We start from the raw sequence: 13,145 nt of genomic DNA, 5'->3' as shown, positions 1-13,145 counted from the left end.
GCGGAAAGTCAGGATGCATGGGAAAGTGGGAAGTTTGGCCAGTTGGATAGAGAACTGGCTAACCGGTCAAAGTCAGAGAGTGGTGGTAGATGGTAAATATTCAGCCTGGAGCCCAGTTACAAGTGGAGTTCCGCAGGGATCAGTTCTGGGTCCTCTGCTGTTTGCAATTTTTATTAATGACTTGGAAGAGGGAGTCGAAGGGTGGGTCAGTAAATTTGCAGACGAAATGAAGATTGGTGGAGTTGTGGATAGTGAGGAGGGCTGTTGTCGGCTGCAAAGGGACTTAGATATGATGCAGAGCTGGGCGGAGGAGTGGCAGATGGAGTTCAACCCTGTCAAGTGTGAGGTTGTCCATTTTGGAAGGACAAATAAGAATCCGGAATACAGGGTTAACGGTAGGGTTCTTAGTAAGGTGGAGGAGCAGAGGGACCTTGGGGTCTATGTTCATAGATCTTTGAAAGTTGCCACTCAGGTGGATAGAGCTTGTAAGAAGGCCTATGGTGTATTAGCGTTCATTAGCAGAGGGATTGAGGTGATGTTGCAGCTGTATAGAACCTTGGTAAGGCCACATTTGGAGTACTGTGTGCAGTTCTGGTCGCCTCATTTTAGGAAAGATGTGGAAGCTTTGGAGAGGGTGCAGAGGAGATTTACCAGGATGTTGCCTGGAATGGAGAATAGGTCTTACGAGGATAGGTTGAGAGTGCTAGGCCTTTTCTCATTGGAATGGCGAAGGATGAGAGGTGACTTGATAGAGTTGTATAAGATGATCAGGGGAATAGATAGACAGTCAGAGGCTTTTTCCCCGGGTACAACAGAGTGTTACAAGGGGACATAAATTTAAGGTGAAGGGTGGAAGGTATAGGGGGGATGTCAGGGGTAGGTTCTTTACCCAGAGAGTGGTGGGGGCATGGAATATGCTGCCTGTAGGAGTGGCAGAGTCAGAATCATTGGTGACCTTTAAGTGGCAATTGGATAGGTACATGGATAGGTGCTTAAGCTAGGACAAATGTTCGGCACAACATCGTGGGCCGAAGGGCCTGTTCTGTGCTGTATTGTTCTATGTTCTATGTTCTAGATCCTGGGGATTTGTCCACCTTAATAACCTCCAGCCTACCCAACACATCTTCCCTACGTATCTCAACGTGATCCAGACTAATCAAACTTCTATCTCTAATTTCAACGTTCATCATGTTCCTCTCCTCAGTGAACACAGCCTTCCTTCGTTATTCTTCAGTGGACCAATCCTTTCTGTAGTTACCCGCTTGCTTCTTTTTAAGAATAAAATGCTTTGGAATTCTCTTTAATTCTGCTCGCTAAAGCTATTTCATGACCCCTTTTCGTCCACTTGATTCCTCATTTAAGACATGTCCTACTCTTCTGATATTCTTCCAGGGCCCATTCTGTTCTTAGCTGCCTAGACCTTATGTACATTTCCCTTTTCCTCTTGGCTAGTCATACAATTTCTCCTGTCATCCACGGTTCACGAATCTTGCCCTTCCTATCCTTTGCCTTCAACGGGACATGCCTATCCTGTACTATCTTTAACCTATCTTTGAAAGCCTCCCACATCTCAAATGTGGACTTCCCTTCAAATAGCTGTGTCCCATCCACATTTCCCAGCTCCTGCCTAATTTTGATATAATTGGCCTTGGCCCAGTTTAGTAATCTTCCCTTAGGACCATTCTCTTCTTTATCTACAAGTATTCTAAAACTTACAGAATTGTGGTCACTGCTCCCAAAGAAATCCCCCACCGCAACTTCTACCACCTATTCTGGCTCGTTCCCCAGTACCAGGTCCAATATGGCCCCTTCCCTCGTTGGGACTATTGACATACTGCTCTAGAAAACTCTCTTGGACGCTTCTTACAAATTCTACCCAATCCAGACCTCTGACATTAAGTGTATCCCAGTCAATGTTGGGAAAATTAAAATCTCCCATCACCACTACCCGATTGTTTCTATATCTTTCCATAATCTGTTTACCTATTTGTTCTTCTACCTCATGCTCACTGTTGGGCGGCCTGTAATACAGCCCCAACAATGTAACTGCACCCTTCTTATTTCTCAACTCCATCCATAATGCCTCACTACCCAAGACCTCCATAGTGTGCTCCTTTAACACAGCCGTGATAATGTCCTTGACCAGCAATGCAACTCCACCTCCCCTTTCACTTCCCTCCCTGTTCTGTCTGAAGCGTCTATATCCTGGAACATTTAATTGCCAATCATCATGCCCTTCCTTCAACCAAGTCTCTGAGATTGCAATAACATCATACTCCCAGTCATCAATCCAAGCCCTAAGTTCATCTGCCTTACACACTATACTCCTTGCATTAAAATAGATGCATTTCATGCCACCAGTTTTTTTGCACTCATCATCTCTCTGCCTACTCTTCCCTTTATTAATGGTATCTTCATAATTCTTACAGTCTCCAGTCTCCACCTCACTGCTTACTTGTTTTCTCTTCTGGTTCCCAGCCCCCTGCCACATTAGTTTAAAACCTTCCCAATAGCAGTAGCAAAAACTCCCCCAAGAACATTGGTTCCAGTCTGGATCAGATGTAGACTGTCCATTTTGTAATAGTCCCACTTTCCCCAGAACCGGTCCCAATGTCCAACAATGAACCCCTCCCTCCAACACCATCTCTGAAGCCACGTGTTCATCCTGCCTATTTTTTCATTTCTACGCTGGCTAGCACATGGCACTGGTAGTAATCCCGAGATCACTACCTTTGAGATCCTTCTCTTTAACTTCTCTCCTAGCTCCCTGAATTCTTCTTTCAGGACCTCATTTCGTTTTCTACTTATATCGTTGGTGTCTATATGCACCAAGACAACTGGCTGTTCACCCTCCCCTTTTAGAATGCTCTGCAGCCGATCAGTGACATCCCTGATCCGAGCACCTGGGAGGCAACATACCATCCAGGAGTCCCGTTTTCGGCCACATCAGCTTTGCAGATGTATCATAGTGATTCCATCTGCCGCCAAGGATCCAAAATCCAGAGCTCAGGTTTTTGCAGCTGGAGTAATTTCCTATAGAAAATGATTGTTGGAACACATGGTGCCCCAAAAAATACAGGATGGATAGTCCACACTACAAAGCTGTCTAACCAGGCTGTAAGCCTAAATGTTTTGAAGTATCTGATGAGAAGCCAATGTTGTTTAATAAGGGAGAGACAGAAAGATTACCAATTTTGTACACTCTCTCTGGTTCAAATGCTCAGCTTCTGTACGATATAATTTACGATGATCACTTGAGTGATCCACTGATCAAGGTACTATATACAGAAAAACATTAACAAATGAGCAATATTAAATATGGTTAGATGACTGAACTGCCTTTTCTCATAATAACTGCAAGTTAAATTACAATATTGAAGTACCTACATTTTTTAATTAAATGCAGTAACTTCATGAGTACCCCTTTCTGACGAATGTAATTTTGCACAACCATTATTTTGAAAGCAAAAGCATGTTTATTTTCCTTGTACCCTCAATCAATAGGAGTCTTTGTTAATAGTTAATTCTGTGCCATTTCATAACTGTTCTCATTTTAGCTAGGAAAGATTTTGTCAGTTCCTCGGCAAAAAAGACTTTTAAACAGAGTACAGGCAGTTCTGGGATAACATGCGTTTCGGAAACGGAATTTGGCTATAACGTCACTGAAGAATTAGGAAACAATATTTTCAAAAACACTTACCTCCATTTGCAATAGTGCGATTCCAATGGGAATCAGGTATCAGGTTCACATGCTTCGCTTTGCGCATGCACCAATGTCCACACCAAAATTTCTGTGCCATTTTGCGCATGCGCCGGTGTCCGTGCCATTCTGCACGTGCTGGTGTCTGCACTGTTCTGTGCATGCGCAACATTGGTGCCAGTTTTCGGGCCGTTCTGCGCATGCACCTATGTCTGCACCAAAGTCTCCACACCATTCTGCGCGTGCGCGATGTCAGTGCCTGGCTTCGTGCCGTTCTGCTCATACTCAGAGGTCATGACACTGCTGACAGTGCTGCTTTCTGTGATAGATACTGTACAGTGAGCAGCCTTTTTTTTTGTACGGTATTAAATTTACTTTTATTTTGTTAATAAAATTTTGTTAATATGGTTTCAACCTTCTTTCAGGCTGTGCTATACTTTGCTTTATACTTTTGGGTGATTCTTGAGTGATCATGAGTGACATTCTTTGCTGGTCTTACCCTACCCCACTTTTCCCTCAGACCTCATTATTTCTATTAAGCAATTTTCTATTAAGCGAAGTTTCACTGGAACACAACTTCAGCACTATAGGAGAACAACCTGTAGTAGGAGAAAAAATGGAAAGTAAACAATAAATTGGACTGAACTATTCTCCCCATTTATATTTTTATGGCAATTTTTTGTTTAAAATAGCAAATTAGAAATGTACCTTTCTTCCTATAGCAAGATAGTGCTAGGCAGCACTGACATGCTATTATCAGGTCACAATCTTTATTGAAATAACAATCTTTACATTTGACAACATCCAGTAGTAGTTTGGGAAGTAAAGGAGGAAAATAAATCATGTAATGTAGAACTATGTTTCATGTTACTGTACCTGACTCTATCTTGCACAAGAAAATTATTAGGATTGATGATTCCATATATACATCAAGTGTACAGGTACAGTCTCAAATCTGGCTCTGAGAACTAGAGACACTCCAACAAGCTGCCATGCGTGAACTATAATTCTTATAAAGTGAATAAAATAACCTACTATCTTGCTTGGCTAGATGCTTATAGACGTGGCAGTTTGCTGAACTAGTTAAGCAACTCTCAACTTGACCCAGCTCAACCCTATTCACCCAACCCAACTTATCTGGCCTTTAAACCAGCAGGATCTGAAATGTGGCATTGACTTTGTTCTGCAGTTGCCAGTTTTGAGACACCTGCAGTTGTGAAAGGGTGAGGAAAGATGGTTGATAATTGAGGAAGTAAAGAAAATAGTGTGGGGATAAAGTTTTCATTTTGTAGTGTAAGAAAAAGAGATGGTGCAAAATTAGAATTGGAACTGGAAAAAAACCTCATGTTAAACAGGAATTTCACAAGTTGAGAACCTAAAACTTAAAACACTGTGGAACAAGTGTTAGAAAAAGGAAAGAAAAAACATAAATATTGAAAATAATGAAAGTAAAGCTAAAAAAACACATGGGAACACATCTAGAAGTAAGGTTAAAAGCAGAATATGAAAACAAAATACACTTCACAATTTTTTTTTAAAGCAAGTATTTTGAAAATGCAAACCAGGCAATAGGCCTCAGTAATGATTTTGTAAAAGATCTTCTCTTCTCTGAACCCTTACCCTTAAAAGATATGTTAGATCTGAAATCCTGAAGCCACTGACATAGCAGGAATTGCCCAGGAAGTCTAAAGTTACATAGAACATAGAACATTACAGTGCAGTACAGGCCCTTCGGCCCTCGATGTTGCGCCAACCAGTCATACAATCTGAAGCCCATCTAACCTATACTATTCCACTTACATCCATATGCTTGTCCAATGGGAAATCCCCTAGCTTTCTAGAACCCTGTGCACATGTCTCCAACTCAGTGTAAGAATTCAAGGCTTGGAAGAGCTCTGACTGACTAACACGAAATTTCCCCAGGAAACCCTCCCCACCAGTGCACTCTTCACTATACCAGTGGTCCCCACAACTCCATCCCTGATCTTCCAACACCCTTCCAGCCTCAGGCCCTCAACCCTACCTCACCATCCTGCTACTTACCCATTTATCTAGGAGTTGACATTCACTAAAAATCTACTTAAATATCCCAATTTTTTTGTGTACTACTGAATGAAGACTTATCAGCAAACAGCAAATAGTGGGTCGTGACTGGTTTTCCCCTATCAATGATACTGTTGTGAAGAAGGCCTTTGACAGGGGACTATTCTGCATTTCTGAAGAGGCAAGGTTCAGAAGCCCTGGTCAGGAATGCAGACCTCTACCATAAGATACAAAAAATTAGCAGTAGAGTGGCAATATAAAAACAGTTGCCAGTCCTCCAAAGATTCGACCCAATGAGTGAGAAAGAAAAGTCGTACAAAATGTATCTGGAGAGCTGTTGCTTTGGATAGGTATATCAATTGCAAAGAACTGACAGGATCAAAGCTGATTCATTAGATTATCTACTCAACCAATCATAGTGCAGTAGCTCCCACCAGAACACTATTTCTTGTATGATTCCAGCAGGATCTCAGATCAATATAAATGGATAGTATGACAGGATTAAAATGGATTACAAACCTATTGACCAAATGTAAACTTGCAATCTATTAAAAACTAACTCACTGAACTTAAAATGTTTTCAAACTGCAAAGTCAAACTGTTTTTTTGTATTAACTGATATCATGGTCCTCATTATAGTCTCGCCATTCTCACCTCCTTTTGCAAATTCACTATAAGAATGAAATGAAGGATGAACTCCTCAAATCCATTTATGTATTTGATTAGTGCTAAATAATTACAAGTTGTTTTGGTAAAATCATTGCAAGACTTAAATGTTACACCAGATGATGCAATTTATTTAATACAATAACAATAATTGTTCTCACCACTCTGCGTTTGGGATGACTGAGAGAGGTATCCATTTCATCCTCTCCTGTAATATCTAGATTGGGACTGGAACTGCAGTTCATTCGATCTTCCTCTTGCCTTTGAAGTCTATCTGCTACTGCTTGGATTGCTTCTGTCCATTCTTCCCTGAATATATAAAACAAAAGTTGTCTTTGGTAATGAATGTAAAAGCATATCAAGTCTGAGAAATGTAAAAGCTCAAAATAATAACCATGGGGATTTTTGCATGACCATGGTTTTATTTTCTTGAAGTTACTGATTTGAATAAAGACCAAAATTGTCACTCAGTCACAAATATATTTGCCAAAGGTCAACTGCTACTAGGATTCTCGTTGCATAGCTTACCTTAAATTTCACTGAATTTTCAGAGTTTAAATTCAGATATTCTACTATTACTAATGAAGTGATTAGCTTTATGGCTACAATCTTTCTTATCAGATTATCATTAAAACACATTCAAAAGTTTAATACAAAAACTAATTTTAAAAGGTTCATGTACATTATGACTGTCACTTATTGCAGTTAATTTAAACAAGTAAAGAGCTATATTATTTGGTGGTGATTTTTTTTGAGAAACGTCAATCACAAAGTTACACTTACTGCAATTCCTAGTCACCCGCAGCTTATCAGTACAACATACATTTCTGAATAAGACTGTGTACTCTGAGGTAGTATGTCCTTTTGGACATATAAGTAGTTGATAGAACAATAATGTGAGTGATGCAATATTGTCATTGTTCAGCATAGTGGCGGAGACCAGCTACACACATCCTTCTCCTTTAGCCGTGGGCCTAAGGAAGCCTACAGCTGCATACATTCTCAATCATGCTCTGTAGGAGTGTCATCTCCATTAAATTGGAAGATTTTAAGAGATTAAGAATTTTAAATTGACTTATCATAAATTAATTATCTGATTTGCTCAACAACCCCTATGTTAGTGCCAATTCTGCTATTACAGGATTTTGCAGGGCATTGCTGTTGATATTTCTCCAGAGATTTGAAATGTTTGTTGAACATTGTCCATGCGTGTGATACATACAGGAAGTTAAATAACATAGTTGTCCTGCAGACTGTGGGGTCAGTACTAGGTTTGAAGTTCGTGTCATCAAACACCACACAGGGATTCCTTATTTACAAATGTCTGACTTACAAATATTCTTTCTTATATCCCACACAAACATGTATTAGCATTAATTTTAAAGATTCCTCATTCTTGCGAACAGTTATTTTATATTGTTTGGTATTGCGGTCCGACTTGCACACAAATCGACTTATACTCGTACTCAAGAATAGAACCTGTTCACAACCTGAGGGCTGCCTGTAATCTTCACACGGCCAAATGCTGCACTGCAATATTCAGGAGATATTGAGTCTCATCGTCTCTGCCCTTACTGAAAAGTTTGAGGAATGATGCATGTTGTCCAGCTTTTTGCTGCAGTCTTCACAGTCTGGTTTGTGAAGAAGAAACAAAGTCTCATAGAGGACTTTTATGCTCTGGATGGCCTATTCTCTCATATGCCTCCATGAATGAATTGATGATGATCAGGGTTCAGCCTCATCAAGCAAATGCAGGTATTTGTTATCTACTGCTTGATGGCACATGTTGGGTGATATTGGCTCTGGACAGGAACGCAGTGGAGCAGTTTCTTGCAAATCCTGTAAAGACACTCGGCCTCATATCCATGAAGCTGCCCACTTATGTGGAGTGTTGCAGCAAATAAGATAGAAAAACAAATAACTGTGATGACTCCTTCTCTCAATGGAAGGAGGAACTAAACCAAGGCTCAAGACTCATCTCCATCACAGACAGTACCTTTATTCCTTGTATCTTCTACGGCAGCACTTATATACTCATTGCAACATGAACTGGAAGTGACTCAAGGCTAGTAAATGGTGTACGTTTGCTTGACAATTACTTCGTATTTCTTCCAGCACTTCATGTATGCATCATACTCAACAATTACTCCTAAGTAGTTCACAACTCCAGTGCAATTTCTTCACAAAAAATATATTATGGTTTGGGGAGGATTCTTGTATCAACACTCTTGGAAAAATGGGCATGTGCTGAAGCAGTAGAAATATGGCTCTAGCTGAAGCTAAAATGTCTCAGAAGCTTCAGATTAAGTGATCAAGTTGGAAATCTTTAATTCTTTAGATTTCTTAACTTCAAAAAAAACTTAACTAACCAACATTCAACTATTTTTTAATATATTTTCTAAACAGATCATAGATGATTACACCATAGATGGCCATTTGGCCCATCATGTCTATGCCAGCCAACCAACAAAGACAGCCAACACTAATACAAAGAATGCTGGAGAAACTCAGCAGGTCTGACAGCATCTGTGGACAGAGAGAAACAGAGTTAACATTTCGATCCGATATGACATCTTTGGAGTTGAAAGGTCCTGGAAAATGCATTTTATACTTTTGACAGAGATGGAGAGAACAAGTCACAGATGGCGTAGAGGCCCAGTAGAAAAGACCCATCACCCAGGAGGCTATGTAGAAAAGATTATCAAATCTCCTTAGCGTTTTATGTCTTTAATCTATATTCCCCTAATTTGTGTTCCTTTTATTAATGGAAAGTGTCATTCAGGCCACCTTATCTGTGCCCCTCAATCTCAAACACCTCTATCGGGTCCCCTCTTAACCTTCGCTGCTCCAGAGAAACAACCCCAACCAATCCAATTTTTTCTCAGAGCTCAGATCCTCCAGACCAGACAGCATCCTGGAAAGTCTCCACTACACCATCTCTAGTGCAATCACATTCTTCCTATAAATATAGTGACCAAAACCACACAGTTGTGGCCTAATAAGTGCACTATACAGTCCAAAATAACTATTAGCTCTTGTATTCTATGCCTCGGTTAATATGCCTTGTTAACTACCTTATCAATATGTTCTACTACCTTGAGGGTTCTGTGGAATGCATAAGATCTCCAAACATCAGTGTTTTTCCAAAGCCCTCACCCCTTATGAGTCCTCCTCAGCTGCATGACCTCACAATTTCACAGGTGAATTATATTTTCCAATGCTTTGCAGTTTACAGTTATTTTCCTCACTACTTACCACCTGAACAATTATGGTATTGTCTACATTTTCATCATACATTTGAATCCAAAACATAAATGTACACCTCAAACAATAAGGGCCCCAGTGAAATGCCACTGGAAACAAACTGCCTTCTCCCATCATCCTCTACTTCCTGCCTCCCAGCCGATTTTGAAGCCAACATGCCATTTTAACTTCAAACCCATAGGCTCATAATTTCTTGATTAGCCTGCCATGAGCAATCTTATCAAAATCCTTGCTAAAGTCCATACAGATCATATCAAATGCACTACCCTAATCCACATTCCTGGTTACCTCTTCAAACCATTTGTTCATCATCTTCTTTGATTAAGCAGCGTCTCCCCAGGAGCAGTTCACAGCATCAATTTTTTTTCTGATAACTTCACCACCACTCATGTTATATTGACCGACCTACAGTTTTTGGTCTATCCTTCCACCCTTTTTCAGTAATGGGATAAATGTAGCAGTCCTCTGGTGTCTCACCTGTGGCCAGACTGAATGTTTCCTCTTTCAGCAGCCTGGGATACATCTCATTCATGCTTGTGGATTTAACCATTTTAAGGTTGCTGAACCTGCTAGTTTCTCCTGTCTATGTTAATTTCTTCTAATACTTTATAGTTCTCCACTCTGATTTCTATACCAGCACCATCCTTTTCTATTGTGAAGATCAATACAAAGTATTTATTGAGGACGAGTCCAGATTTTCTGGGTCCACATCGAGATTATCTCCATTAGCCCCTTTTGCTCTGCATATACTTTTTAAAAATCATTTGGGCGTTTCTTTATACTATCTGCCAATTCTTTCTCAAGGATTATCTTAACTTTCCTAATTTCCCTTTTAGGTTCCCCTCATGTTCCACACTTCATGTTCTTAGATATTTACAGCACAAAAGGAGGCCATTCTTGGCAAACTTATCCAAAACTATATTTTCCACTCCTAAAGTCATAGAGTCATAGAGACGTACAGCATGGAAACAGACCCTTCGGTTCAACCCGTCCATGCCGACCAGATATCCCAACCCAATCTAGTCCCACCTGCCAGCACCCGGCCCATATCCCTCCAAACCCTTCCTATTCATATACCCCTCCAAATGCCTCTTAAATGTTGCAATTGTACCAGCCTCCACCACGTCCTCTGGCAGCTCATTCCACACACGTACCACCTCTGCGTGAAAAAGTTGCCCCATAGGTCTCTTTTATATCTTTCCTCTCTCACCCTAAACCTATGCCCTCTAGTTCTGGACTCCCCAACCCCAAGGAAAAGGCTTTGTCTATTTATCCTATCCATGCCCCTCATAATTTTGTAAACCTCTAAGCACACCCCTCAGCTTCCGACACTCCAAGGAAAACAGCCTCAGCCTGTTAGCCTCTCCCTATAGCTCAAATCCTCCAACCCTGGCAACATCCTTGTCAATCTTTTCTCAACCCTTTCAAGTTTCACAACATCTTTCCGATAGGAAGGAGACCAGAATTGTACTCAATATTACAACAGTGGCCTAACCAATGTCCTGTACAGCCGCAACATGATCTCCCAACCCCTGTACTCAATACTCTGACCAATAAAGGAAAGCATACCAAACGCCTTCTTCACTATCTTATCTATCTGCAACTCCACTTTCAAGGAGCTATGAACCTGCACTCCAAGGTCTCTTTGTTCAGCAACACTCCCTAGGACCTTACCATTCAGTGTACAAGTCCTGCTAAGATTTGCTTTCCCAAAATGCAGCACCTCGCATTTATCTGAATTAAACTCCATCTGCCACTTCTTAGCCCAATGGCCCATCTGGTCAAGATCCTGTTGTAATCTGAGGTAACCGTCTTTGCTGTCCACGACACCTCCAATTTTGGTGTCATCTGCAGACTTACTAACTGTACCTCTTATGCTCGCATCCAAATCATTTATGTAAATGACGAAAAGTAGAGGGCCCAGCACCGATTCTTGTGGCCCTCCACTGGTCATAGGCCTCCAGTCTGAAAAACAGCCCTCCACCGCCACCCTCTGTCTTCTACCTTTGAGCCAGTTCTGCATCCAAATGGCTCAAAGGAACATCCAAATGTTCTCCCTGTATTCCATGAGATCTAACCTTGCTAATCAGTCTCCCATGGGGAATCTTGTTGAATGCCTTACTGAAGTCCATATAGATCACATCTTCTGCTCTTTCCTCATCAATCCTCTTTGTTACTTCCTCAAAAAACTCAATCAAGTTTGTGAGACATGATTTCCCAAACACAAAACCATGTTGACTATTCCTAATCAGTCCTTGCCTTTCCAAATACATGCACATCCTGTCCCTCAGGATTCCGTGCCCCCCACTGAGGTCAGGCTCACTGGTCTATAGTTCCCAGGCTTGTCCTTACCACCCATCTTAAACAGTGGCAGCACGTTAGTCAACCTCCAGTCTTCCGGCACCTCACCTGTGACTATCAATGATACAAATACCTCAGCAAGAGGACCAGCAGTCACTTCTCTAGCTTCCCACAGAGTTCTAGGGTACACCTGATCAGGTCCTGGGGATTTACTCACCTTTACCCATTTCAAGACATCCAGCACTTCCTCCTCTGTAATCTGGGCATGTTGCAAGGTGTCACCACCTATTATGCTACTTTCTATATCCTCCATACCCTTTTCCACAGTAAATACTGATGCAAAATACTCATTTAGTATCTCCCCCATTTTCTGCGGCTCCACACAAAGGCCACCTTGCTGATCTTTGAGGGGAAAAAACAATGACTGCAGATGCTGGAAACCAGATTCTGGATTAGTGGTGCTGGAAGAGCACAGCAGTTCAGGCAGCATCCAAGGAGTTTCGAAATTGACATTTCGGGCAAAAGCCCTTCATTAGGAATAACATCGATTTTGAAGCTCCTTGGATGCTGCCTGAACTGGTGTGCTCTTCCAGCGCCACTAATCCAGAATCTGATCTTTGAGGGGCCCTACTCTCTCTCTAGTTGCCCTTTTGTCCTTAATTTATTTGTAAAAACTCTTTGGATTCTCCTTAATTCTATTTGCCAAAGCTATCTCATGTCCCCTTTTGCCATCCTGATTTCCCTCTTAAGTATACTCCTACTTCCTATATATTCTTCTAAGGACTCACTCGATCTATCCTGTCTATACCTTACATATGCTTCCTTCTTTTTCTTAAGGAAACCCTCAATTTCTTTAGTCATCCAGCATTCCCTATACCTACCAACCTTTCCTTTCATCCTAACAGGAATATACTTTCTCTGGATTCTCGTTATCTCATTTCTGAAAGTTTGCCATTTTCTAGCTGTCCCTTTACCTGCAAACATCTGCCCCCAATCAGCTTTTGAAAGTTCTTGCCTAATACCATCAAAATTGGCCAACTCCAATTTAGAACTTCAACTTTTAGATCTGGTCTACCCTTTCCCATCATTATTTTAAAACGAGTAGAATTATGGTCGCTGGCCCCAAAGTGCTCCCCCACTGACACCTCAGTCACCTGCCCTGCCTTATTTC

General features: G+C 41.2%; 1 protein-coding gene across 4 annotated transcripts in view; it reads right to left on the bottom strand.

Moving 5' to 3' along the window:
- Positions 1-13,145, bottom strand: part of LOC122552657 (RAC-gamma serine/threonine-protein kinase) — a 468,688-nt gene that overhangs the window by 137,964 nt on the left and 317,579 nt on the right. For all 4 annotated transcript variants that reach the window (XM_087991182.1, XM_087991181.1, XM_043695471.2 and 1 more), the window contains one exon: positions 6,571-6,718. In XM_087991182.1, coding sequence (XP_087847308.1) covers positions 6,571-6,718 — 148 coding nt within the window. The remainder of the gene's footprint in view (positions 1-6,570; positions 6,719-13,145) is intronic.

Source organism: Chiloscyllium plagiosum, unplaced genomic scaffold, assembly GCF_037043375.1.
Source record: "Chiloscyllium plagiosum isolate Xiang-an unplaced genomic scaffold, Cpla_swu_hap1 HiC_scaffold_10, whole genome shotgun sequence".
Classification (NCBI taxonomy): domain Eukaryota; kingdom Metazoa; phylum Chordata; class Chondrichthyes; order Orectolobiformes; family Hemiscylliidae; genus Chiloscyllium; species Chiloscyllium plagiosum.
Note: the sequence above shows the minus strand (reverse complement) of the source record. Positions and strands in the feature narration are given on the sequence as shown.